Source organism: Ovis canadensis, chromosome 3 (genome assembly GCF_042477335.2).
Source record: "Ovis canadensis isolate MfBH-ARS-UI-01 breed Bighorn chromosome 3, ARS-UI_OviCan_v2, whole genome shotgun sequence".
NCBI classification, from domain to species: domain Eukaryota; kingdom Metazoa; phylum Chordata; class Mammalia; order Artiodactyla; family Bovidae; genus Ovis; species Ovis canadensis.
The window spans coordinates 84,918,203-84,945,937 of record NC_091247.1 but is presented as its reverse complement, the minus strand read 5'-3'; the positions used below and the strand labels follow the sequence as shown (position 1 = coordinate 84,945,937).

Genomic DNA, 27,735 nt, shown 5'->3' with positions numbered 1-27,735 from the left:
CTTCCATAGTGACAGAAATTAGAACAGGAGTGGAATGGTTGAGGGGGGCAGTGCTGCATGATTGAGAAGGGACACAGGAGAATTTTCTGAGGTTAAGGAAACCATCTACCTTAATAAAGGCATGGGTTGCAGAACTATATATGTCTAAACTCCTCTAACTGAAACATTTAAGGTCTAAGCATTTCACTCTAAGTAAGCCATAATTAATTTTAAAAATATGCAATAGCATACAAGTTTTATAAAATATCTGTCTACAAAGAAACATCAAAATACTAAGAATATTCATCTCTTGGGAGTAAGCTTATCAATCATTTTAATTTTCTTAGAGTTTTCTTATTGTCTATTTTTTGCTTTTAAAAAATGTACATTATAATCAAAATACAAAAAACTTTTCAAATTTATACCAGAATAAAAATATCTAGCTCATATTCTACTGCTCCATTCACTAATTCCTTACATCAATTATCCTCCAAATCTGCAGCATTTTTCTTCAATAGGACACATTTTGCATCTCCTCCTGTTAATCCCTTAGTAAGCTGGGAGAAAGGTTCTGGCCCTTATCAGCCTCATTTGTCGTAAGACACTGCTAAACAATCGTTATTCTGCACAGAAAAATGAAGGGAAGTCTTTATTATTCCTGTTTCTTTATAGAGTAACCACAGCCAGAAAATAAGGGGTGAAAAAGAAAACCTCACAGATACCTATTTTCTAATAGAGTATTCACACTGTCAGCTCCCCTTCTCAACTTCACTGTCTCTGTAACTGATGCCATTCTCCCATTAACTGATTTAAACAAGTATTTATAAAGCACCTATTACATGCTTCTCAACGAGGCTTAAAATTAAGTCCTCTCTGAATCATCTCTCTCCATCCCTGTACTTCTCCACAAAGCCCTGTCAAATTTCTCTCCAAGATGCTTTTCATCTATCTGTTCTTCCTTTCCATTCTTCACTTCTGTTTGCCTTCTCTGACCCATTCCCATTGACCTTCCTCTTAGATCTCTATATAGCTCTCTAGTACAGTTCTGTGAATCCCTGGAGGTCCCTGGGAGCTCTTTCTGAGAATCTGAAAAGTCAAAGCTATTTTCATAATAATACTGAAACGCTATTGGCCACCTTTCACTGCGTTGACACTTGTACTAACCATACAAAAGCAGTCATGGTAAAACTGCCGGTGAAGTGTTAGTTGTTCAGTCTTGTCTGACTCTTGATGATCCCACAGACTGTAGCCCGCCAGGCTCCTCTGTCCATGGAATTCTCTAGGCAAGCATACTGGAGTGGGTTGCCATTCCCTTCTCTAGAGGATCTTCCCGACCCAGGCATTGCAGGAGGATTCTTTACCATCTGAGCCACCAGGGAAGCCCAAAACTACCCGTGCCTTAGCACAAATCAAGGCAGCAGCCCCACAATGTATAGCAGACAACCGTATTCTTCGCTGCTGCGCACTCACTGGGAAAAAACAAACCAGTTTCACTTAAGAAGGCCCTTGTGGAAGCATCATTATTAATTTTATTAAATCTTCACCCTTAAACACTTATTATTTTAATATTCTATTTGATGAAATGCATAAAACACTTCTACATTCCAAGTACACTGGTTATCATCTCAAAGAACAGCAGTGGTGACTGAGCTGCAAACTGGCCTAGCCACTTTTTCCACAGTACACTGTTTTTACTTCAGAGACCCACTGACTAACTGTGATTATTCGTGTCTAGATATCTGACATTTTCTTGAACATGAACAAAATGAATTTGTCAGTTCAATGAAAAAACCAACAGTTTGTTGCAGGGGATGCATTTGGCACTTTCAAATAGAAACCTGAGTCTTGGAAAACTTGTATCTACCATTGATACTTTAAGACTTTTCTGATGAGATGAGTGATGATTTGTGGTACTGTGTAATGAAAGGTGGCAACCTTGGGAAGGTCTGGATAATGTTGTGAATCCATATTTTTCAGTGAACAATGCATGATGTTAAAAAAAAAACATACATGGGTAAAAATGATGTTTAAAATTCAAGAGAGACTAACAATTAAGTGTTTTACCATAACAGTAGGTCTTAGATTCTACTTTATAACTAACTTTTAATTGTCAAGTTGTCGGAGAAGGCAATGGCACCCCACTCCAGTACTCTTGCCTGGAAAATCCTATGGACGGAGGAGCCTGGTAGGCTGCAGTCCATGGGGTCGCTAAGAGTTGGACACGACTGAGCGAGTTCACTTTCACTTTTCACTTTCCTGCATTGGAGAAGGAAATGGCACCCGACTCCAGTGTTCTTGCCTGGAGAATCCCAGGGACGGGGGAGCCTGGTGGGCTGCCATCTATGGGGTCACACAGAGTCGGACACAACTGAAGCGACTTAGCAGCAGCAGCAATTGTCAAGTTGTAGAGAAGTATCAGAGGAAAATACCCACAATTATCTGAAAAGGCTAAAAAAATATTTTCCTTTTCCAAAAAAATATGTGCCAGAGACCAGATTTCCTTTACATGTCAACCAAAACAAAATATTCCAATAGGCTGAATGAGGGAGAAGGGAATGGCTACCCACTCCGGTACTCTTGCCTGGAGAATCCTGTGGACAGAGGAACTGAAGCGACTTAGCATGCATGCACTGGAGAAGGACATGGCAACCCACTCCTGTATTCTTGTGACATCCTGTCACTCCCTATATACACAATTTTACCTGGCTTCCAAGAAGTTTATAAATTGGTCCTGCCTTACCTAGCAAATTTTACTTCTCCATGCTCCTGCACATGGGTCTTCCATGTTAGTCAATCCTCCCTTTTAGTCTCTAAACCTTTACTCCTATAGTCATACAGTCACTCCTCATCTGGAAAGCATCTACCATTCCCTCCTCTCTCCCTGTCTCCTCCAATCTAAACTTTCTCTTCCTAAGGGGCCAGAGGCAAAAAGGACAATGTCTCGAAGGTGAGATTTAAACTATCCGCGGCACATAATCTTTCTAAATTGTGGATCACTACATTGTAATTTATATATTACACAGAAACTATACTTCAATTTTTTTAAGAAGTTTGCATTTTATAGGTAATGAAGGAAAGATTCTTTGAACAGAAGGTGGATGATTTATACAAAAGGACTTTCTTACCATCTCAAGTTTTTAAGATGATCTTAAACAAACTAAATATATGTCTTATTTGGACGTACCTAAATTTACGGTCACATCTAAAATTTTTCCAACAGATTTTTAGGATTAAAGGAGGCAACACATTGTCACATGAAGAATCCAAACCTATAACCTCAGGTCAAGGCAGCTGGAAATGAAACATGGCATCTTCCAGCTGCACCTCCACCAAAAAAGAACTGTAAAAACAAAGCTAAAACAAACATGAGCTCATCTCTCAAATCTAAGACCTTTTGGTACTGGTGAACAAAGTCCTCTTCCTGATTTGAAGTCCAACTTAACCATATATTCAAAACACAAAAACCAGTATGTAACAGCTACATATTTTTTTTTTACTAGTTACTAAATTTCTTTAGTTTAAAATGACAAGAGTATTCTTACATGCATGTAAGCTATGAACACTGCTTATTGTGCAAAAGATACATTAAGCCTATTGATTTACCTTGGTCCTAATAATAATCCATAATGTTTAATTCAGTCTGTACCCACTGTGGCCACAACTGTAGGTCAAGCCTGATATCATCTCCACTTTAAAACCTGCTGTGATTTCTCCAAACCAGAAATAATGTTCTCCCTTCCTCTAAACTTAGGTAGTAGCACATGGTTTCTCTCATGCCGGTTCATTCATTCATTCCACAAATATTTACTGTGAGTCTAATACATGTTAGGCACTTTTCTACGTTCTGGGGATACAGCCGTGGACAAAACTAAACCACCAGCTTCTTGGGCTTACACTCTGGTGCAGGGAGGAGGGCAATAAGCAAATAAATATAAGGTGACGCGTGCCACAGTGAGAATTAGGGAGAGTAAGAAGCAGAGCTGAATCTTTTTATAAAGCTAATAAAACTTAAAAGTTCAGGCCTCCTCACTCTCCTGGGCCTCTAAGAGTGCTGAGAGCTACTGGGACGTGGAGGGTGTTGCTGGGGAGGAGAGGCAGGGTGGGTGGCACCCGGAAGCATCTCTGCTTAAATGCCTGACGAGCCCTCAGAAGAGAGGGACCTGCCTCTAAGGTTACCGCATTTGCTGGGACACCTTTTCTAATTCTAAATACTCACTTTCACAGCAAACATTTTATTCTAATGTATTTGCTTCCTCACTGAAGGTACCCAAGTAACTGTATAAAATTCAGGCCCTACAAAATCTGGACACATTCTGGGTAAAGACAGAAGTGCGGAGGAGTTGTTTTTTATAGGATCGTAAGGAATGGACACATTAAAAGGTAACATTTGAGCTGACATCTGAGGGGAATGAAGAGGCAAACCATACAGATACTGGGGGAGGGGAATTTTCAAGCACAGACAGCAAGTGCAAAGCCACTGAGGCAGCAGCAGGAGGAGCAGAGCAGGTTAAGAAGACAGCAGCAGGGGAAACAGCAAAATACAATAATAAATATTATGACTGACAACGAACCAGTACTGAGTATTAGGTGACAGGCCCTGTCCCAAATGGGGCTTCCCTGGTAGCTCAGACGGTAAAGAATCTACCTTTTCATACTGTTCATGGGGTTCTAACTAAAACGAACATGGAACAACAGACTGGTTCCAAATCAGGACAGGAGTATGTTAAGGCTATATATTGTCACCCTGCTTATTTAACTTATATGCAGAGTACATCATGCGAAATGCCTGGCTGGATGAAACACAAGCTAGAATCAAAATTGCCAGGAGAAATACCAATAACCTCAGATACACAGATGACACTACCCTTCCCTCTTGATGTAAGTAAAAGAGGAGAGTGAAAAAGCTGCCTTAAAACTCAATATTCAGAAACTAAGATCATGGCATCCGGTCCCATCACTTCATGGCAAATAGATGGGGAAACAATGGAAACAGTGGGAGACTTTATTTTTTGGGGGGGCTCCAAAATCACTGCAGATGGTGACTGCAGCTATGAAATTAAAAGACGCTTGCTCCTTGGAAGAAAAGCTATGACCAACCTAGACAGCATATTCAAAAGCAGAGACATTACTTTGCCAACAAAGGTCTAACTAGTCAAAGCTATGGTTTTTCCAGTGGTCATGTATGTATGTGAGAATTAGACTATAAAGAAAGCTGAGCACCGAAGAATTGATGCTTTTGAACTGTGGTGTTGGAGAACACTCTTGAGAGTCCCCTGGGCTGCAAGGAGATCCAACCAGTCCATCCTAAAGGAAATCAGTCCTGAATATTCACTGGAAGGACTGATGCTGAAGCTGAACTTCCAATACTTTGGCCACCTGATGGGAAGAATGACTCATTGGAAAAGACCCTAATGCTGGAAAAGATTGAAGGTGGGAGGAGATGGGGACGACAGGATGAGATGGTTGGATGGCATCACTGATGCGATGGACATGAGTTTGAGTAGGCTCTGGGAGTTGGTGATAGACAGGGAAACCTGGCATGCTGCAGTCCGTGGGGTCACAAAGAGTTGGACACGACTGAGCAACTGAACTGAACTGAAAGAATCTACTTGCCCTGCAGGAGACCCAGGTTCTATCCCTGGGTTGGGATGATCCCCTGGAGGAGGAAATGGCAACCAACTCCAGGGTTCTTGCCTGGGAAAACTCCATGGACAGAGGAGCCTGGCGGGCTACAGTCCATGGGAGTCACAAAGAACTGGACATGACTAAGCACCTTGGACTGCAAGGAGATCCAACCAGTCCATTCTAAAGGAGATCAGTCCTGGGTGTTCTTTGGAAGGAACGATGCTAAAGCTGAAACTCCAGTACTTTGGCCACCTCATGCGAACAACTGACTCATTGGAAAAGACTCTGATGCTGGGAGGGATTGGGGGCAGGAGGAGAAGGGGACGACAGAGGATGAGATGGCTGGATGGCATCACCGACCTGATGGATGTGAGTCTGAGTGAACTCCGGAGTTGGTGATGGACAGGGAGGCCTGATGTGGTGCGATTCATGGGGTCGCAAAGAGTCGGACACGACTGAGCGACTGAACTGAGCTGAACTGGAGCAACAGACACGCACGTGCAGATGCACATGCACGCACACACACTGTCCCGAATAGTTTTTTCACACATCTCCATTTTACAACTGAGGAAACTGAGGGACAGAGAGGAAGATTAGGTAATTGGCTAGTGGGTGGTGAAACCAGGTAGTCTGACTCCAGAAACTACTCTTAAATCACTATGCTGTGCTATAGAGAGGTTGGTTGTCCAGTTTATGAAGTGTCAGGACAATCTCTCTGCCAGTAAGAGATTTAATGTGCTAGAAAAGGGGAAATCAACACGGTTTTGATCTCAAATTATGACAGCTAAAAGTAGGCTCACATTTTATGCCCCTGTACATAAAGTACCAAGTCTTATCCTTTTCACTATTATACACACAGTTCCTAGAACCTTTCCTTTCATATTACAGCTATTCAATGTGGGGCAAGTGTTAAATGGACTCTCATGAGAGAATGACTAATTATTCATTCTCAATACGAAACAATTAGATGTACTTTTGAATTCTGGAGGTAAGTACCTCTTTAGGGAATCAGAGCCTAACAAAATCAGATAACCTGTTTGTATCTACCGAAATTATTCAACAATCTGCTCCACTGTCACTTTCCACCTCAAATAAGTACTGAAGTGAGAAAACTCAACATTGATTTATCTCACTCTATCTTTCTGAAGTTTAAGACTTCTTCCTCTGGTCCCTCTCGACTTTCTCCATCAAAGTAAAAAAGATGGGCATAGCCCTAGATACTCATGTTTTATTTTCTTTCAGCTGTTCTTTCCTAAATGTTAAAGGTCTTCACGTCTTAACTGAGTTTCCCACAAAAGTTCTTACAAATCCTGACTACAGTGAAAGAGTGTCTGACGGTATTACTGGAATGCCTGAAAGATTGCAGAGTTACAAACAAGCTGACATACAATCCACTGAACACCTGAACATACAAATTAATTTCCTGATTGCACTATCCCGTCTTCAGTTCTTCTCCCGTCAGCTTTCAGAGACTCTCTACACAGATCATCGCATGAAAGCTACCCTGGAGCGCAGCCTCTCTACAGCCTCTGCTCCAGAGGGAACGACTTCCCAACACACATAGATAAAATCAGTATCAACATTTCCAAAGCATGTTCTACAAGACACTAGTTCTAAGGATAAGCAACTCGAATTACAGAGAAGAATCCCAGCGTTAAGTAAGTCTGGAGTTTGCTGGCTTAAGCATTGTTTACCAGGTTTGTTTACCGTAGGACTTCCTGGTCTTTGGCATAACTCGTAGTACTGCTTTCCTTGGAGCATCCTGGTCACACTTTGGAAAACACCTATGAAGTCCAGTCTGAAGACACACATGATGCTAAGGCTTCAAGACTTACCAACTGAGTTGGGACATACTGTAGCATCTGACAAAAGAGGGCTAGAGGCACCTTTGGAGAAAGATGTAGTCTGTGAAGAGGTCAGCTGGAGATAAGGAGCTAGAACTCAGGAGAAGGTACAAGCTGGTGGCATCTGGGAGTGTCCACAGGGACCAGGCCAAAGCCACTGAACCAACCGAGATGCTCTCTTAGAACACATGAAAACCGGTGCCTCAAATTCACCTTGCCTTACCCTATCTCCAGCTTTAGTCTCTTCTCTCTAGCTGTAAATCTAGAAAAACATCTGGACACAAAGACTCTAAGGGTAGTAAAAATACAAATTAAACAGGAAAACTGCCTGAGAAAAATAGCATAATGCATGTGGAAATCATATTAATGATTACCAACAAATGTTGGTAACGTGATATGGTATATAACTACCTAATCTCTCCAAGAAATCACTTTCAAATGACAAACCTACAGCTCTCCAGTCTTTTCTTTCTTAGGATCATGGACCTCTTTGAAAATGTAATAACACCAAAAGCCATCTCTCCAGAAAAACACACAAACATACAATGTTAAGTCTATTAATTTCAGAGGATTTCATGGGCCTCCTGAGGCTCAATCAAAGAGCCCCTTTTGGCTGTCAACTCACAGGTCCCTAGGTAACTCCTGCTACAGATACTTCATCTGACAGATAAAGTCCAGAGTTACAAGACATTTAAAAGCATTATGGCTGTTCTTTTTAAATTATATGTTCATGTACTTTAAGACAGCGCAGTGCATGCTAAGTCGCTTCACTCGTGTCTGACTCTGTGCAACCCTATGGACTGCAGTCATAGGGGAGCCAGGCTCCTCTGTCCATGGGATTCTCCAGGCAAGAATATTGGAATGGGTTGCCATGCCCTCCTCCAGGGGATCCTCCTGACCCAGGTATCAAACCTGTGTCTCTTACATCTACCTGCACTGGTAGGGGGGTTCTTTACTACTAGCATCACCTGGGACGCCCAAGACAGTGCAGAGGAAATGTATTATCTGTATTTTTTTGGTCTTAAAAAAAATTAAAACTTGTTGACTGACATAAGTCATTTAACACCACAAACAGAAGGGCACAAGATGGTAATAATACCTTCAAACCAAAACAGCTCTGAGAGGCTAAATGATTTTACAAGGCTACAGAGCTAATAAATTCCAGCTCTTTCACATCCTGCTGCTGCTGCTAAGTCACGTCAGTCGTGTCCGACTTTGTGCGACCCCACAGATGGCAGCCCACCAGGCTCCTCTGTCCCTGGGATTCTCCAGGCAAGAATACTGGAGTGGGTTGCCATTTCCTCCAAGGCATGCATGCACGCCAAGTCACCTCAGTTGTGTTCGACTCTGTGCGACGCCACAGACAGCAGCCCACCTGGCTCCTCTGTCCAAAGGATTCTCTAGGCAAGCATTCTGGAGTGGGGTACCATTTCCTTCTCCACTTCCACATCCTAGCTCAATACTTTTTAACCAAAACACACCACCTTAAATATAATAAGCATATTATTACATTGCATAGGATATAGCCTTCAAAACAAAAATCCCTTAAAATACCAACCCTCTAAGAATGACTGTACATAATCAGGCCTCTAACTTATTTACTTAATCGGATCATTCCATTTTAGCACCTAAACACTGATAAATTAGGAAGCAAACTACTAACTTTTGAAAAAAAATCCTTTAAGGCACTCCTCTCTAATTAACACAATTTGCATAAACAAGGAAAGTCAAAAGAGCAAAACAAATATCAAAAAAACAATCTGTTATCTTTACAGCATGAACATGATTATGGATAGACAAAAATACAAATAGTTTAAGCTTTGGGTTGTTCAGCAAACCGGGGATATGATGCCAAAAACCACACAGTTTCTCCGTTTTGGGTCCCTGGTACTAGAAGAGTCTGGCAGGTAGGGATCAAGCATCTATTATCTGATGTCCACTTGGCAGACTCTACAAAAACAGTGAGGCCTGGCTGCACAGCAGGACTTAGGTATACTAACTACTACTTAAAGATCCTCTCTGACTCAGAGTGTGGCTGCAACTAACTGCTGAACTAAGTTGTGTGCCTCTGTGTCTTCACTTCGATAATACATGATCTGCCCATGTATTAAGTTAAGAATTAAGAATGCAGTCCCTAAAGCAAACTGATTCACATTCTGGCTTGGCCACTTACCATCTTTGACAGGTTACTGCAACTTCCTCACGCCTTAGTTTCTTCTACTGCAAAATGGAGTTAATAACAGTGTCTACTTCCACGGGTTGTTGTAAGATTAAGTAAGTTAATACAGGACGAAGTCTTAGAGCAGTGCCTGGGAAGTAACACTCTATAAATGTTAGCTTCTATTATCATTATTTTAAACAGATGACAAAATTAATCAACTTATACCTGTACTGCACTTAGATGTCCTGAGGAAATTACAGGCCTGAATTTTTTTTTTTTTTAATCATGTGGCTTAACTACCAGCTGTTTTTTTTCTAAACACAGTAAGTACATGGCCAATTATTCTTGTAAAGAACTGATAAAGAACTTACTGTCCACACCGCCACCTAAGACTGACACATTAGCAAAGTTTCAGTTAACTTTTCATCTCAATACAAGACTTCCTTAACCAACTCTAAGTTACCTGGATTCACTCACTTCAACTTTCACAATCACTACAAATTCCAAACACAGCAACATAATGGTTATTCTTACAGTGGCCTCCTAACTGCTCTTCACCTCTGTCCCCCATCTCCACCCCTCAACACTGCAGTGATAAAGCTTGTAAAAATCCAAGTCTAAATTCACTCTTCTGCTTTAAACCCGGCAATGACCCTTCATTGTCCTAGGGAGAAGTCCCACCTCCTGGAGGACCTATTAAGAGGCCTGCTCAATCTAGGGCCATTCTCCCTCTCTGGCTACTCAGGCCATACAGGCCTTCTTTCAAATCCTCACCCTGCCCTTGGGGCCTCCAAGCCTTCCCAGATCATGCTCCTTCTATCTGGCATAATCCCCTCTCCCCAGTGCCTCTGACTCCCCTGAGGAGATGTACATGCTCTACTAGCCCTAATCCTAATCCTCTCTTCTCTGCAGCACAAAAGGAAACTGCAATAAGACAGTTATTTAAATGGCTGTTTACTGTTGTTCTTGTCCAAAAATCATAAACAAGTAAGACTTGCGAAGACCATCCCTCTTTCAGTGCTACAACCCAAGTGCTTAAACACACAGTACCTTATATACAGTGCCAGCCTGCTAAGTCTCTTCAGTTGTGTCCAACTCTTTGGGACCTCATGGACTGTAGCCCGCCAAGCTCCTCTGTTCATGAGATTCTCCAGGGAAAAATACTGGAGTAGATTGCCCTTGTCTACTCCAGGGGATCTTCCCCAACCAGGGACTGAACCCTCATCTCTTATGTCTCCTCCAAAGGCTGGCAGGTTCTTTACCACTTGAGCCACCTGGGAAGCCCTTATACACAGCAGGCATGCACAAGACACCCGTGCTGTCCATGGAGAAAAGCGGTGAGATAAGTGGGAAGGGAAAGCGACTCATTCACAAAACAAGACTCCTGCAGAATACTGGCTGCATTGTGTTGCATACCTAAGTTACCATATGCATTACAAGTGACCTCAAAGTAAAAATCTTCTGCTTAAACGTGGGCAAAACAAAGTGAAGACTCAACTTTACAAAGTAAACTTAAGTTTCTCTATGCATCCTCAGGTGTTACGTGAAACACGAGGAGTTCCACTTCAGTTACCAGTAAGAAGATACACAACCAAATCAAGACTGCTGCCACATTTGGCATGAGCGTCCTCTTGGCAGCCTCTGCGAGGCCAAGAGTTGAGCTGGCCAAGGGAGCATGATTTATCTCCCACATTTAGAAGTGGTCCCTCTACAACAGGAATGCTGTGCTACAAATGGACTTTGAATTCTAACCTTGTCAAACCAGTACCTCCCCTAAGTGTTCAAGTCACTTAAAAAAAAAAAAAAAATGAGAGAGACTTGAATCCTATGTGTCACTGACGGAAATAAGTTTAATAAGGCATTACAATCCAATCTGAGATGGAGAAAAAGTTGCTCTTTTGAAAGGGAGAAAGGAGTCATGCTAACCAGATCTCTGTTACAAAAGAAAGTCATTACTTGGAAAATTGAAAGAAACTGGCCTGCGGATGCTAAGAGACGAAAGGTGGATGACACTGCCCACAGTAATGCCCATTGCCGGGCCTGGTGGGCAGCAGACGCCAACCCAGCGCAGAACATACCGGTCCGTGCGGAGCACGCAGGTTTGACATACGCCAAACCCCTGCCGTCCGGCTCGTCGCACTGCCCCTGCCAAAGCAACAAACGCGCAGACCCTCTCAACGCGGTCAAGAGCAGAGCTGCCGCCACCGATCAGCGCTTCCAGGGAAACGCGCGTCCCGGGCAGATCCAGGTAAGGGCGCGGGGGTCTCGGGGTTAACCGTCTGGCCCTTTGTTCGCTGCACAGCCGCGGAGTCCCTGGGCGCCCGCCGCGCCTCCTCCCCCACAGCTCTCGGGCGCCGACAGGCAGGGCGGACTCCGGCGCCCCGGCTCGCCGGCGCCCCCCGCCCTCCCCGCGGCGGGTCAGCGCCCCGCGGCCTCGGCGGCGCGCGGCCCCTCGCCCTCACCTTGTAGACGTCGCCGTAGGTGCCGCTGCCGATGCGCTGAATCAGCTCGAAGTCCTCCTGCGGGTTCCGGCGGGACAGATCGAAGCCGGGGTTCATGGCGGGCCCCGGGTGCCCCCCGCCTCCCTCCCGGCCAGGGGAGGGGGGGCGCTCAGGGGGCCACACGGAGAGTGGGAGCCGCGGCCGGCCCCCGGCTCCCCCCGGCGGTCACAATTGCCCGGCTCCACGCTGCGGCCGCCGCCGCGGACGACAACCACCGGCCTAACCGTCCCCGCCCCCCGCAGCCCGCCGCGGCGCCGAACCCGGGTCACACCCACACGGAGCGGAGGACGCTCGCAGCCCCTAGCTCGGGGTGAAACTCCAACATGGCTTCCGCCTCGGCCGCTCCTCCCCCTCCCCTTACTCCGGCTCCGCCACCCTCCTCCCCTTTTCCCGGCTCCCGCCCGACTGCGCAGCCGCGATCCCGGAGGGAGCGCTCCCCGGCCCCGCGCGCAGCCCGCCCCTTGCGCGCTCCGGCTCCGCGCGCCTGCCCGGCGCGGGCGGGTGGCCGGGCCCTACCGGCCCCAGCGGCCGCGGCTTCCCGTGGTGGCGGACCAGTGTGCGGCTGCCGCCAGCCAGGCCGCGCTAGGAAAGCTCGCCTACCCCCGGGACCGTGGGTGCGCACAGGCCGACAGGAGCGCCTATTCGCTTGTCATTCCCCCAACGATAAGTTTGACGTCGCCTCCTTAGGCTCCCATCCTGAGCAGGTAGTAGTTTGAATTTGCAGGTAGTGTCTCGAACTTTTTTTTTTTTTTTTTTGAGACGCAGCCACAAATAGGACACAACCGAATACTACAGACTTTCTGGTTTTGCTGGCAAAGTGTCCTCAGGAAAGCCCCTGAAAAAAGTGAACTGTGCGGGACTCCGACCCCCGACACTCGGGCCCGTGGAGTTGACCTGCCGGGGTGACAAAGAGGACGGGCCAGGAGGGCGGCCAGGGTGGCCTGTGGAGTAGGCAGGCTGTGGGAAACACGCCGAACGCGTGGAGGACGTGGGAGACAGGCAGAGTCTAGAACTAAAGCAGTGCTTGACCATCACCTTCCCAAGGCATCTGGATTATCACAGATGGGGGAGGGACCAGCAAGCTGTCAAGCAACCTTGCAAAGGAGAGTGGGGTGGGGATGAAAGGTGGAGGGTGGACAAGCTCCATTCCCACACCTGACATGTCAACACGTGATGATCCGGAAGCTCTATAGTTGAACAACCCAAAGCTCCACCCTGCATAAGACCCAGATTGCAACCGTTGCATCCCATGCATGTGGACACCAGCTCCAACTCTTATTAGCTGTCCAAGAAAACTTGTGGGAATGGAGGGTTAATTTTCTGTTCTCAGGAAACTACCCACTGTGTTAGTCGCTCAGTCCTGTCGACTCTTCGCAATCCCATAACCTGTAGCCGCCAGGCTCCTCGCCCAGCTCCTCGGTCCATGGCATTCTCCAGGCACGAATACTGGAGTGGATTGCCATGCCCTTCTCCAGAGAATCGTCCTGACTCAGGGGTCAAACCTGTATTTCATGTCTCCTGCATTGGCAGGCAGGTTCTTTAACCCCAGTACCACCTGGTAAGTGCCCACTAGGCATTCCCAACAGCAGTAATCAAGTAGATAGGTGATGGCCTTTTCCAAAGTACCACTTGGGAGTTTTGCTTCAGAAATGCTTTCCTGATACCCTTAGGCACCACACCCTCTGACCATCAATATTCTCTAATGCCTCAAGGCTCCCTGAGAAACTGGGTCCTGTCAAACCTGTTAAAGATAAAACTGTTCAGTTGCTCAGTAGTGTCTGACTCTTTGTGACCCCATGGACTGCAGCACGCCAGGCTTCCCTGTCTTTCACGATCTCTTGGAGTTGACTCAAACCCATGTCCATTGCGCCGATGATGCCTTCCAACCATCTCATCCTCTGTTGCCCTCTTCTCCTCCTGACCTCAATCTTTACCAGCATCAAGGTCTTTTCCAGTGAGTCGGCTCTTCACATCAGATAGCCTAAGTATTTGAGCTTCAGCTTCAGCATCAATCCTTCCAATGAATATTCAGTATTGATTTCCTGCAGTCCAAGGGACTCTCAAGAATCTTTTCCAGCACCACAGTTCAAAAGCATCATTTTTTTCAGTGCTCAGACTTCTTTATGGTCCATCTCTCACGTCTGTGCATAACTACTAGGAACACTATGTGTACATTAGTTCAGTCATGTCCGACTCTTTGCAACCCCATGCTCTGTAGTCTGCCAGGTTCTCTGTCCATGGGATGAAAGACCATATAAGTATCATCAATAGTCAAATGAACTAAGCTGCTTCATTTTTATCTTTTCAGTCCTTTGCTTACAGTAAGATTGCATGTTTACTAAATTCTCAAAGTTGTTTGCTCTGTTGACTAAAAGATATTGGGAAATGACCATCTCTTCGCCTATATGCGTAGACTTTCAATTGTCTAGTTTTTAATTATTTTAGGCATCAGTACCATGAGCATATTATACCATGAACATATTACTTAAATTGCCACTGTATAAATACTTAACACTGGGTTTTTTCCTAGATGAATCCACCCTAAGCCTCTGGTATCTTTAGAATTAAAATACTGACTATAAATTTATTCCATGGCTAAGGACCCTGTTTTGGTGCTGTTTAAGGCACTTGCCCAGAGTGCAAGGCTTTCTTCAGCCTGTCCACTTTTGGAGAATTGTTTGGCTTCTTTAAGCCAAACATGAGGATAATTAGCCCAGGGTTTAGATAAGCAGATCTAATAAACTATCCCAAATAGGAACCAGTTCTGCTCTCCTTCTCTGTCTTTTTAATGCTGTAAAGACAAAGTCTCAGGATTGAATGCGGCAAAAAGAACATTCTAATGGTTTAACTGTTTTGTTTGTGAGGATTATCATCTGTGCAGATAACTTTGTATTTGCATCGCTAATAGACTTCTTTCAAAGGGAAAAGGCATTTCAGTAGGGTTGGAACAGTTTTTAAAGTTTTCTTTGTTTCATTTTGGCAGGGCCAAACTAGTCCTTTTGAAAAGACAGGATTTGTATGTAAGGGCCTGATTTGCCATGTGAGTTACAACATAAATAAAAGGACTTTTGCAGTCAACAAAGAGTAAAATATTTTGTTCTTTGTAATACTAATACATATATACAGTCAAAGTTGATTTTTTCTTTCTATTCTAACACTTCTCATCTTCGCTAGAAATAACACTAATGATCACACTTTCTTTGAATCAGAAAAATAGCTTCCCTCTTCTATGATGAGAAGCAACCTTAGAAGTCATAAACTGCTTCCAAAGCATCTCTCCCTATTTACTACTGCTTGAATACCTTTATTAAAAGGGAACTTACTGCCTGCAATGCAGGAGATGCGTGTTCAATCCCTGGGTCAGAAAGATCCCTTGGAGAGGGGAATGGCAAACCTCTTCTTGCCTGGAGAATTCCATGGACATAGGAGCCTGATGGAGTCCATGGGATCACAAAGAGTTGAACACAGCTGAGTGACTAACACACATTTACTGCTTCTGAAGCACCCCACTTTATTGTGAGATAGAGGTGGCAAGAATACATAGAAGAACCATACAAAAAAGATCTTCATGACCAAGATAATCATGATGGTGTGATCACTCACCTAGAGCCAGACATCCTGGAATGTGAAGTCAAGTGGGCCTTAGAAAGCATCACTATGAGCAAAGCTAGTGGAGGTGATGGAATTCCAGTTGACCTATTTCAAATCCTGAAATATGATGCTGTGAAAGTGCTGCACTCAATATGCCAGCCAATTTGGAAAACTCAGCAGTGGCCACAGGACTGGAAAAGGTCAGTTTTTGTTCCAATCCCAAAGAAAGGCACTGCCAAAGAATGCTCAAACTACTGCACAATGCACTCATCTCACACACTAGTAAAGTAATGCTCAACATTCTCCAAGCCAGGCTTCAGCAATACGTGAACTATGAACTTCCAGATGTTCAAGCTGGTTTTAGAAAAGGCAGAGGAACCAGAGATCAAATTGCCAACATCCGCTGGATCATGGAAAAAGCAAGAGAGTTCCAGATAAACATCTATTTCTGCTTTCTTGACTATGCCAAAGCCTTTGACTGTGTGGATCACAATAAACTGTGGAAAATTCTGAGAGAGATGGGAATACCAGACCACCTGACCAGCCTCTTGAGAAACCTATCTGCAGGTCAGGAAGCAACAGTTAGAACTGGACATGGAACAACAGACTGTTTCCAAATAGGAAAAGGAGTACATCAAGACTGTATATTGTCACCCTGCTTATTTAACTTATATGCAGAGTACATCATGAGAAACGCTGGACTGGAAGAAGCACAAGCTGGAATCAAGATTGCCGGGAGAAATATCAATAACCTCAGATATGCAGATTGACACCACCCTTATGGCAGAAAGTGAAGAAGAACTAAAAAGCCTCTTGATGAAAGTGACAGTGGAGAGTGACAAAGTTGGCTTAAAGCTCAACATTCAGAAAACAAAGATCATGGCATCCGGTCCCATCACTTCATGGGAAATAAATGGGGAAACAGTGGAAACAGTGTCAGACTTTATTTTGGGGGGCTCCAAAATCACTGCAGATGGTGACCTCAGCCATGAAATTCAAAGACGCTTACTCCTTGGAAGAAAAGTTATGACCAACCTAGATAGCATATTCAAAAGCAGAGACGTTACTTTGCCAACAAAGGTCCGTCTAGTCAAGGCTATGGTTTTTCCAGTGGTCATGTATGGATGTGAGAGTTGGATTGTGAAGAAGGCTGAGCGCCAAAGAATTGATGCTTTTGAACTGTGGTGTTGGAGAAGACTCTTGAGAGTCCCTTGGACTGCAAGGAGATCCAACCAGTCCATTCTGAAGGAGATCAGCCCTGGGTTTTCTTTGGAAGGAATGATGATGAAGCTGAAACTCCAGTACTTTGGCCACCTCATGTGAAGAGTTGACTCATTGGAAAAGACTCTGATGCTGGGAGGGATTGGGGGCAGGAGGAGAAGGGGATGACAGAGGATGAGATGGCTGGATGGCATCACCGACTCAATGGACGTGAGTCTGAGTGAACTCTGGGAGTTGGTGATGGACAGGGAGGCCTGGCGTGCTGCGATTCATGGGGTCGCAAAGAGTCAGACACAACTGAGCGACTGAACTGAACTGAGTATTAGTAAATAATCATATAATAATAATAGAAAAAAAACAATATCTAACATTACTAAGTACTTACAAGGTGCCAGGCCCTGAGCCAGGTTCTTTCCATGTATTACCTCATTTAAATCTCACAACTTGACATAGATATTATTATCTCCATTTTTTGTTGCAAGGACGGTAAACTGCTCAAGGTAACAGAGAAAGCTGAAATTTGACTAAATGTAGTACTACCCATGGAGAATGCAATGGCACCCCACTCCAGTACTCTTGCCTGGAAAATCCCATGGATGGAGGAGCCTGGTGGGCTGCAGTCCATGGTGTCGCTAAGAGTCAGATACAATTGAGCAACTTCACTTTCACTTTTCACTTTCATGCATTGGAGAAGGAAATGGCAACCCACTCCAGTGTTCTTGCCTGGAGAATCCCAGCGACAGTGGAGCCTGGTGGGCCACCATCTATGGGGTCGCACAGAGTCGGACACGACTAAAGTGACTTAGCAGCAGCAGCAGCCGCAGTACTACAAAAAGGCCAGGCTCTTAGTCACTAGTTTGTAGTTAAACTACACTTTAAAAATTTTCTCTCATGCTTAGCCAGAATCTGCCTGCCTGTTACCCATTTAGAGTTAGTGGTTATTAGATTCTATTGGCATAGAGTACAAAGAAAAGCCATGCTGACTGCCCTCAAGGAATTTGCAGTATCCAAAACAGTGTGAGAAGCACAGAGAAAGGACATAAATGTTGACCAGACGATGTAGGGATGATGCTAAAGCTAAAATTTGAAAACTACATCAGAGTTTGCCGGACAAAGGGGGAAATTGTATACTCCAAGCTGGCCATTTAGCCCCAGGCCCTTAAAGCACCCATCCATGTAAGCATCACACAGTAGGGAGCACATGAAGGCTAAGATGGACTGTAGCAGTTACTGCCATATCCAGACCACCCTTCTGTTAGCCTGTCCCTCATGGATCTGTGGCTTAGAAATTCTTTGGTCTCCATACCAGATTTCAGTTTTATCCTCAGGACCTGTTGTCTAATAACTCTCTAATAACCACCATTCACATTTTCAGTACACCACCAGCTCAAGGAAAGGAATCCTGGGGCAACCTTAACTCAGACAAGACTCAGTACAGCCAAGCCATCCATGGGAAAGGAGAATCAGACCCAGACATGTCTGTGAAACAATGTGGCAGAACACTGCAGGAGATTGAGCCTGGTTCGGTTCAGTTCAGTCGCTCAGTCGTGTCTGACTCCTTGCGACCCCATGAATCACAGCACGCCAGGCCTCCCTGTCCATCACCAACTCCCAGAGTTCACTCAGACTCACGTCCATTGAGTCAGTGATGCCATCCAGCCATCTCATCCTCTGTCGTCCCCTTCTCCTCCTGCCCTCAATCCCTCCCAACATCAGAGTCTTTTCCAATGAGCCTGGTTACTAGGGTTCAAATCTTGTCTCGCTCTCCTTACTGAACAACCTTGGGAAGTTACTTCAAACAGGAGCAATTATGAAGAGTCGAAAAGAAAATAACGTGTAAAAGTCAGTAGTGCCTGGCACCATAGCAATCCCACAAAGTATTAATTACTGTTGTTTTGAGTACATTTTAGAATGTTTTAAAGGGGAACAGTCATGAGGATCCGGTCCCATCACTTCATGGCAAATAGATGGGGAAATAATGGAAACAGTGAGAGACTTTATTTTGGAGGCTCCAAAATCACTGCAGATGATGAGTGCAGCCATGAAATCAAAAGACGCTTGCTCCTTGGAAGAAAAGCTATGACCAACCTAGACAGCATATTGAAAAGTGGAGACATTACTTTGCCAACAAAGGTCTGTCTAGTCAAAGCTATGGTTTTTGCAGTAGTCATGTATGGATGTGAGAGTTGGACTATAAAGAAAGCTGAGCACCAAAGAATTGATGCTTTTGAACTGTGGTGTTGGAGAACACTCTTGAGAGACTCTTGGACTGCAAGGAGATCCAACCAGTCCATCCTAAAGGAAATCAGTCCTGAATATTCATTGGAAGGACTGATGCTGAAGCTGAAACTCCAATACTTTGGCCACCTGATGTGAAGAACTGACTCAATTTGAAAAGATCCTGCTGTTGGGAAAGATTGAAGGCGGGAGGAGAAGGGGACCATAGGATGAGATGGTTGGATGGCATCATTGACTTGATGGACGTTAGTTGGAATAAGCTCTTGGAGTTGGTGATGGAAAGGGAAGCCTGGCATGCTGCCGTCCATGGGGTCACAAATATTCGGACACGACTGAGCAACTGAACTGAACTGAGTCATGAGGATGGGGATGGAGATATGATTTAGGAAGCAAATGTAATAACAGAACATAAATTAAGGCCAGAGATGTCTAGGATGGAGAAAAGGGAAGGAAACCAGGAAGTAATTGAAAGATGGAATTGACAGATTTGGAGAGGTGAGGGAGCAGGCAGAGACATGAATGACAAGCAGGTGCCTGACCTAGACAATTGGGAAGATCCCCAAAAGGTGATAGCATTTGTCATAAGAGGAACTGGGGTTATTTGCTGGAGAGTTTTACCCTGTATCAAAGGAATGATTCTGTTTGTATCTGTTAAATTTGATGTGCTCAAATAGAAATGTGAAATAAGTGATAACTTTTACATTTATCACTAATAAAAATTACAGTTGAAACAAAAAACTAGGAGACTAATTTTAAAATTTTGGGGAGCCATAGTTTAGAAATGTTTGTTGAGCATCTGTTAGCTGTCAAACATATATGAAGTTCTGACAATGAAATAGATCCCTAAACTCAAATTTAAGCTAAAGACAAGTTCTCAGTACTGAGGTGCAGAGAAGCAAAGCAAGAAGGAAATATTAGATGCCACTCAGACTAATAATTTGATTCTTTTTCAACCTATATGTATTTTTACTTTCTTTAAATAAATATTTTAATTTTTTTTAAGATAGTAAATGAGTATTTTTAAAAGCAGTATTTTTACTCAGCATTTACTCACAGGGCAAGTGGAGCCCTGCATGAAAGTAGGTGGAGATGGAAGTCTTCAGGTGTCAGCTTTCAGCTTCCACTCTGTTATTCTGGGCAATTCACCTCTGGTCTCAGATTTGCATACCTCCTAGCACAGTGTTTCTCAATGGAGGTTTCATCAGCATTTTGAATAGGACAGTTCTTCCTTGTGTGGGACTGTCCCCAAGCATTATAACGTCCCTGCCCTGCACCAGTACTGCCCCCAACCATACTGACATTAACAGTAACATTTCCAAATGCCTAGGGCTGGGCTGGAGGGTGTGGATAGTGACTGAATTGAAAATGTTTGCTTAGCATGTCCCTTAGGAGAACTATCACCCACACCAAACTATTTACCATGGAATTCCTTCCTATATCATAGTACATTCTCTGAGAGAAGTCCTAATATGTACTGTCTCTCTTATTACGTTTCCAATATTTAGCACCCAAGTGATGTTTCACAGCTCTCTGTAGATCCACAACCAAGATTCTACCTCCCCTTTATTATGTAGTTCCTGGGTTCACGTAAGAGGGCACTGAATCTAGTCTTTGCTGGTTATGAACATCTTCACAGAGAAAGGAACCTCTAAGCTGAGACTTAGAAGATGAGTAGAGAATTAGCCAGGCAAGAAAGTAAACTCCATACTGAGCGTAGAAAGAGAAATGAAAGTAGTTCTGTCTGGGGTGACTATCAGATAAGGTTAGAGTGCTAAACAGGGATCATCCATTAAGAGGCATGTAAATTGTGATAAATAATTTGGATTTTTATTGAGAACCCAAGGGGACTAGTGATGGGTTATCAGCTCAGGGGTGGCATAATCTTATTTATGACTTAGAAATATGCCAGTGTCTGCAGGTGGTGAGTAATTGAAGGCAGGGGGCACAGCTGGAGATGAGATGGGAGAACAGGGAGCAGTGTTTGCTCTGTCTTCATCGGCTTCACTGAGCCTTCCTCAGAGCTGCTCTGCAGTCTCAGTCTTGTCCCTCTCACTCCTGCTCCCAGTCCTCTTTATACTTCACAGGTGTTTCCGCACATAAGTCTCTTGCCCTTCTAATTCAGTTTTACTATCTGTGGAACTAGGACAATTAGTATTAACAAAGCAAAGAAGGAGGGAGTTTTAAAAAGAGAATGATCAAGTGTGTTAAACGCCAAAGAGAGACTGAGGGGACAGAAGAGTGTCATTAGATTTATCATCACGGAGGTTAGTGCTGACCTAAGTATTGACGTTCGTGGCTCCTCTTCTGCCAGAGTGTCCCCTCTTAGTTATATTCTCCTACATCCCCTTCAGCCTTTCTCATACATCATGATCTTCATGCATTTCATCTGGACCCCTCTCATATGGACACATGTTGTATATTCATATCGTTCTAAATTTTGGTGCTAAGCTTTGAGCTAGCTCAGTATTCCACTTGTAGTCTGGTCAGTGTTGACTACTGGAAGACTGTAAGTACCTATTATCTCGACACCATCGTGGCCTAAACTTTAATTCAGTTTCTTATAGTTCCAACAAACTTAGGGCCATTGTGCTGCCCAGCTCCAGGGGATCAGATTATAATCTGCAATTATATAATTCTCAACTCCAACTGGCCTCTAGGTCCTGATCTTGAAACATCTCCAAAAAAACACTTGCTCACCTCTGAATCAGATCGTCAGAGGTGTTCTTGAATGCCCATTGCCATGAAGTGCCAGGGACAAGAAACTTAAATCTCATAAATCCTACTGTAAAGTCCCTGCCAAAAGTTTATCAGATCAGACAGCATCTTCTCATCACCAAACAGATGTAACACACCAACAAAACCGGGCACAGAGTACCACTACTCAGTGTTGCTACCAGCAGAGATCTGGCAAAGAAAAACAAGACAAGAACTTTGTTTAGATAGAGAAGTACTTCCTATCTTCTTGAGAAGCCAGGATTTCAAGGGGGTGCTCTTGGGCCTGCTCTGCAGGTAATTGATATCTTTTTAGACCTAACTAATCCTTGATGGGTGCAGGCTATGGAAAAAATAGACAAAATATTAAAGGGTTGTAAGGAAGGGCAGGCTGATTGTAGGCTGGGTGAGAGATAGAGATGCTAAGATAATCTTATGGATAAAACTCCTAATTATATTCACCTTTTGTCCCCTGGTAGATAAGAGCACAGTGTTTCACTGGTTCCCTTTCATAACGTCTAGCCATCAGTTAAAGGCTATTGCCTTGTCCTCTAGTTCCCAAGTACAGAGTGAGGCAACTGTTGGGCCAGATGGAGTTGAACCGGAACAAATGCAATTACATACAGAGTTTTTCCAGGGTAGATGACTGCCCAGAGTGCCATCCTGTTGGCCTTTTCTTTAGAAACTTTATTGTAGTTGCTATTATTCCCTTAGGAGGACTCCAAACCTTACTATCGACAAAGCCTGTAGCAAAGCAATCTGCTTATAGATCTAAAAAGTTCATCACCTTGGAGGAAAACAATCCGCTAATTTGGTTTAAACCTGGACTGGAGGTTTTTTTTGTTTTTTTGTTTTTTTTTTTTAAATCAAAACAAACAAAAACAAAAAATAGCCAAAACAAAAACAAAGCAAATCAGAAATAAAAGCCCAGTTAAATAATTCAAATAAAATGCTAGGAGTTTTTCATTATTCCTTACCCTCTGCTCATTGCTCAAGGCAGCTGTGAAGGTAACTCATTTCTCAAACTGACCCAGATCTCTGCCTCAGGAAATAGAACCTGCAGGACCTGAGCTCATGGTAAAGCCCAACCGGATCAAGACCACTTCTCAGCTGCTGCTGCTGCTGCTCAGTCGCTTCAGTCGTTTCCGACTCTGTGCGACCCCATAGACGGCAGCCTACCAGGCTCCCCTGTCCCTGGGATTTTCCAGGCAAGAACACTGGAGTGGGTTGCCACATCCTTCTCCGCCACTTCTCAGCATTAGAGCCAAAGCTTCAGCCTGGAATCTGATCATCTGGATTACTTAAAGATACTTTAAAAATCTTTTTATGTTTAAATTAAGACTCATCTGGTAATACCAACTTTCCCAGCTGAGCATCTGATACCATCAGAAATAGTTTAAACGTGTTGATGAAACGATTGTTCTCATCATAAAAGGAACAAAAGGAAGGAAACTCATGAAAAGTTCCTGGCTGCTTTGTATTTTATTTACAAAAGGCTAAGCTCTTCTATAAAATTTATGAATGATCATTTTCAAGTATAAGTATAGAGCCATACAGGCATTCTATCTTTGTCTCAATACCAACATCAACTGGGCATCAATATCTGAAAATGTTGTAGGAACTTTTAATACCTAAAAGTATAACACTGTTACATTGCTGATGTGAATATTTAGGGCTAACCTGTCACCTAAAGACAGCCTTCTTTGATCCTTCCAAATAAATCCAAAATACCATGTCCGCAAATCTGAGTGCAGTCTGTTTTTTGCTATGGGATGCAAGCCTCTTAATTAGTCTCTCTGGCCCCATTCTCTTCTGACAATACCACACCTGGCTAAGAAGCAGGCTTCTTAAAATGCCAGCAATGAAAATATGGAAGTCCTGGGAGGAAGCTAAATTTGGAATGAATATGAACTCACTTTTAGGCTTATTAAGTTTGAGAAGATAAAAAGGGCATTAAGGAGAAGCCATTGCAAAGATAGTGATAGATTTAGAAAGTACAAGAGGAAATGAGATCATCATGTGTAAATTTGAGTCATACAAATAAAGACTAGAAGCACGAGATCTCTAAGTTCTTTTCTCAGTCTGAGAGTGTAGAACAATGGTGAGCAATTTTTTTTTTAATTTTTTTTTTAATTTTTTTTTTTTTAATGAAGGCCACTTAAAAGGAGCAGAAAATGTTTCTGGACCTCTTTTTGTTTTTTTTTTTTTTAAACATTTAAAATGAAAAGAATGTTACTTCCATATGAAGAATTTATACTGTGGGATGATTTATTAGGATATGAGTATGTATTCATTCTTCCTCAGGCAGTGTTTTCCAGCCTTTCTTTGCCTGATATATTTGTGACATGATATTTAGAGACAGAATGGTTGGAGACACGTTAGTGGGGCAGTAAGAAGACAAGGGGAATAATTCAGCCAGAAAGGAGCTGAATCAACCTTTCAGATGTTGAAAGAAAGAGAGAAGGGAGAAAATAACCAAAAGCTCAGTTAACTGGTTCCTAACCCTTATGGCAGAAAGTGAAGAGGAACTAAAAAGCCTCTTGATGAAAGTGAAAGTGGAGAGTGAAAAAGCTGGCTTAAAGCTCAACATTCAGAAAACGAAGATCATGGTATCCAGTCCCATCACTTCATGGGAAATAGATGGGAAACAGTGTCAGACTTTATTGTCAGACTTTATTTTGGGGGGCTCCAAAATCACTGCATATGGTGACTGCAGCCACGATATTAAAAGATGCTTACTCCTTGGAAGGAAAGTTATGACCAACCTACATAGCATATTGAAAAGCAGAGACGTTACTTTGCCGACTAAGGTCTGTCTAGTCAAGGCTATGGTTTTTCCTGTGGTCCTGTATGGATGTGAGAGTTGGACTGTGAAGAAGGCTGAGCACCGAAGAATTGATGCTTTTGAACTGTGGTGTTGGAGAAGACTCTTGAGAGTCCCTTGGACTGCAAGGAGATCCAACCAATCCATTCTGAAGGAGATCAGCCCTGGATTTCTTTGGAAGGAATGATGCTAAAGCTGAAACTCCAGTACTTTGGCCAACTATGCGAAGAGTTGACTCATTGGAAAAGACTGATGCTGGGAGGGATTGGAGGCAGGAGGAGATAGGGACAACAGAGGATGAGATGGCTGGATGGCATCACCGACTCAATGGACATGAGTCTGAGTGAACTCTGGGAGTTGGTGATGGACAGGGAGGCCTGGCGTGCTGCGATTCATGGGGTCGCAAAGAGTCGGACACAACTGAGTGAACTGAACTGAACTGAGAGAAAGTTTGGGGGTTTGTGTTTAAGGCCTGAAGAGAATAGAATGGACCTCAAGTGTCAGTCTATAACCATGAATGGGTTCCTTGTAGGTGCTCTTTGAGAGCTGCAAGTAATGATTAGAATACCTTTCTAAGATTATGATGTATCTTTATATGTGATCCTAAGAAGAGTCTGAGGTAGGTGGGATCCCAGAATAAATTAAGGTTACGAGAAGAATGTCAATGAGAAATTTGCCAATAGTTTTGAATTTTGCTAAAATATTATCTGGTCCTATGTAAGAAGTCATGACACAGAAGCAGCTTTCAAAGCTGTTATAACTTAATTTGCATTGCTTTTTAGCATTTATAAATGTTTTCATATTTGTATCTCATTTTATCTTTGTAATCACTCCTTAATTTATTATTGTCCCCAGTTTAGAAATGAGGAAATTGAAACTTAGTGGGGTGAAAATCAGAAACGGATCCAGGGTTTATAATTAATTTCGGTCAGGGGAGTATTTACTGAGCTTTGATGACTGAACTTCAGGTAATATTAGATGTTGGTTGTATTATGAGCAAAATGTGCACCCAGCCCTCGACCACTCAGCCCGTCCTTTCTCCAGTTCTCTCCCAGAGCTTTGCTGTCCCCTCTGAGCTCAGGCTGGGCTGGTTCATGGTGCAGTCCACAGCTGAGCATCACCTACACGAAGCGCTTACAGGTTGCAGTTTACAGGAAGGATTGACTCCAGGGTACCTGGCAGTTCCATGCCTCTGCTGCAGTCGTCAGAGTTGCAAAGGTAAAGAAGAAATGGGGAATCTTGTACACGGTGGGGAGGAGAATAAATTGGTACAACCAGGTTGGAAGGACATGTTTCATTATCAAAGCTAAAGATGCCTTTACAGTCTTACAATGTAACAATTCCACTTCCCCATGTATACAAGAAACTCCCCCTCAAATGCGTAAGGAGACATCTAAATGAATGTTCACTGAAGCATTGTCTATAATAGGAAGATAATTGGAAACAACCTAAATATTCATCAACCTGAGAATGGATAAGTAAATTTGTGTATGATCACACAGTAGAATATAATATTATAGTTAAAGTAAATGAACTAAAACTGGAATTAGAATATGCATAAATCTCAACTAATGGAATACTGAGTGAAAAAAAGTGACAGAAGATAAAGTATGCTACCATTGACATGAATGTTAAATGCATCAAACGATACTGCATATTTCCATTTGTAATAGCGTTTTAAAATAATTCGTGGTAATGATAAACTCTGAATTCAGGATAGTTGTTACTTCTGCTGAGAAGGCAGGATAATGATAGAGTATGCAGAAGCCATTAGCCAAATCTGTGTTTCTTTTAAAAGAAAAAAAGCAAAAAATGTGGATCTAAAGTAAATATGACAAAAAGTAAATATGTGACAAAGCTGGGTGGGAAAGACAAAAGAGTCCGTTATATTATTTTTCTATACTCTATATTCTATGTTTGGAATATTCCATTTAAAAGTATCTCTGGGCCATGGGCCCTGGAGTTCTGGGATTCTCTTGTGTTTTTTACTTCTGTGCAGATTTGTTTCTTTTTCTTTTCTCATGCTGGAATTCCATCCATTCTTTGATATCTAGCTCAAGTCTCACTACCTTATTGAGAATTTCTGTGACCAGTCTTATCAATTCAAACTATGCTTCCCCTTTTCGAAACCATGATAGATCTGTCAGGTCAGTTTATTTTTTTCCCTCGGTTCTTGTCTCATTGCAACAAAAATTTGGAGCAACGGACTAAAGGGTTTAACATAACAGAAAAGTTAAAGCTCAGTTCAGCGCAAGCAGACAGTTCTTTTATTAGACAAACACTCCCAAGGCATGGGAGCAGGCTGACCCCAAAGGAGTCATCCTGTTTCCTCTTGGCTTCCCTCTTCTTTATACTTCCTGTCTCCTCCTCTTGGTTATGCCCTGTGCTAAATAAAAAATCCACCTGTAATGTGGGAGACCTGGGTTTGATCCCTGGGTTGGGAAGATACCCTGGAGAAGGGAAAGGCACAGTATTCTGGCCTAGAGAATTCCATGGGATTACAAAGAGTTGGACATGACTGAGGGATTTTCACTTGCACTTTCACTATGCAAAATAGGGCCTATACCCACCACCAATCAATGAAAGGAACCATAAATGGGCATACAGTCAAGGCTGATTGACAATTGCAAGCTATATAACAGCAGGCTCTGTTGTATATGTCTTCCCATAATTCAGTCTGTTATAATCAGATGTATATATGTGTAGAATATTTATGAACCCTTAATGGGCTCCTGGCTGTTTAAGATTACTTGAAGAAGCCCCTATGATTGGTTTGTATCCACTGTGTGCATGTGCAGGAGTTGGAAGAGTCTCTGTGGTTATTTTTGTAGCATATCTGTGAGCTCTCCTGGGTGTGTCTGGGAGGGGGTTTAGAGATGAGCTTGCATCCCTTTCAGCCAGGCCACCCCTTATTGCTCATCCCTAGCTTCCTGCCTAATAGATCTATAAAGTTCTCTTGTACACTATGCATTTATGACCAAATTCTTTCATATTGTTGTTTAAATATATATTGCTTTGCATTAATGTTTGACTTTACCG

At 43.3% G+C, this 27,735-nt stretch overlaps 1 protein-coding gene across 4 annotated transcripts in view; it reads right to left on the bottom strand.

The window, feature by feature from the left end:
- MAP4K3 (mitogen-activated protein kinase kinase kinase kinase 3) overlaps positions 1 to 12,579 on the bottom strand; it is a 189,469-nt gene extending 176,890 nt beyond the window's left edge. For all 4 annotated transcript variants that reach the window (XM_069583498.1, XM_069583500.1, XM_069583499.1 and 1 more), the window contains exon 1: positions 12,072 to 12,579. In XM_069583498.1, coding sequence (XP_069439599.1) covers positions 12,072 to 12,167 — 96 coding nt within the window. In that variant the 5' untranslated portion in view covers positions 12,168 to 12,579. The remainder of the gene's footprint in view (positions 1 to 12,071) is intronic.
- Positions 12,580 to 27,735: the final 15,156 nt, after the last annotated feature.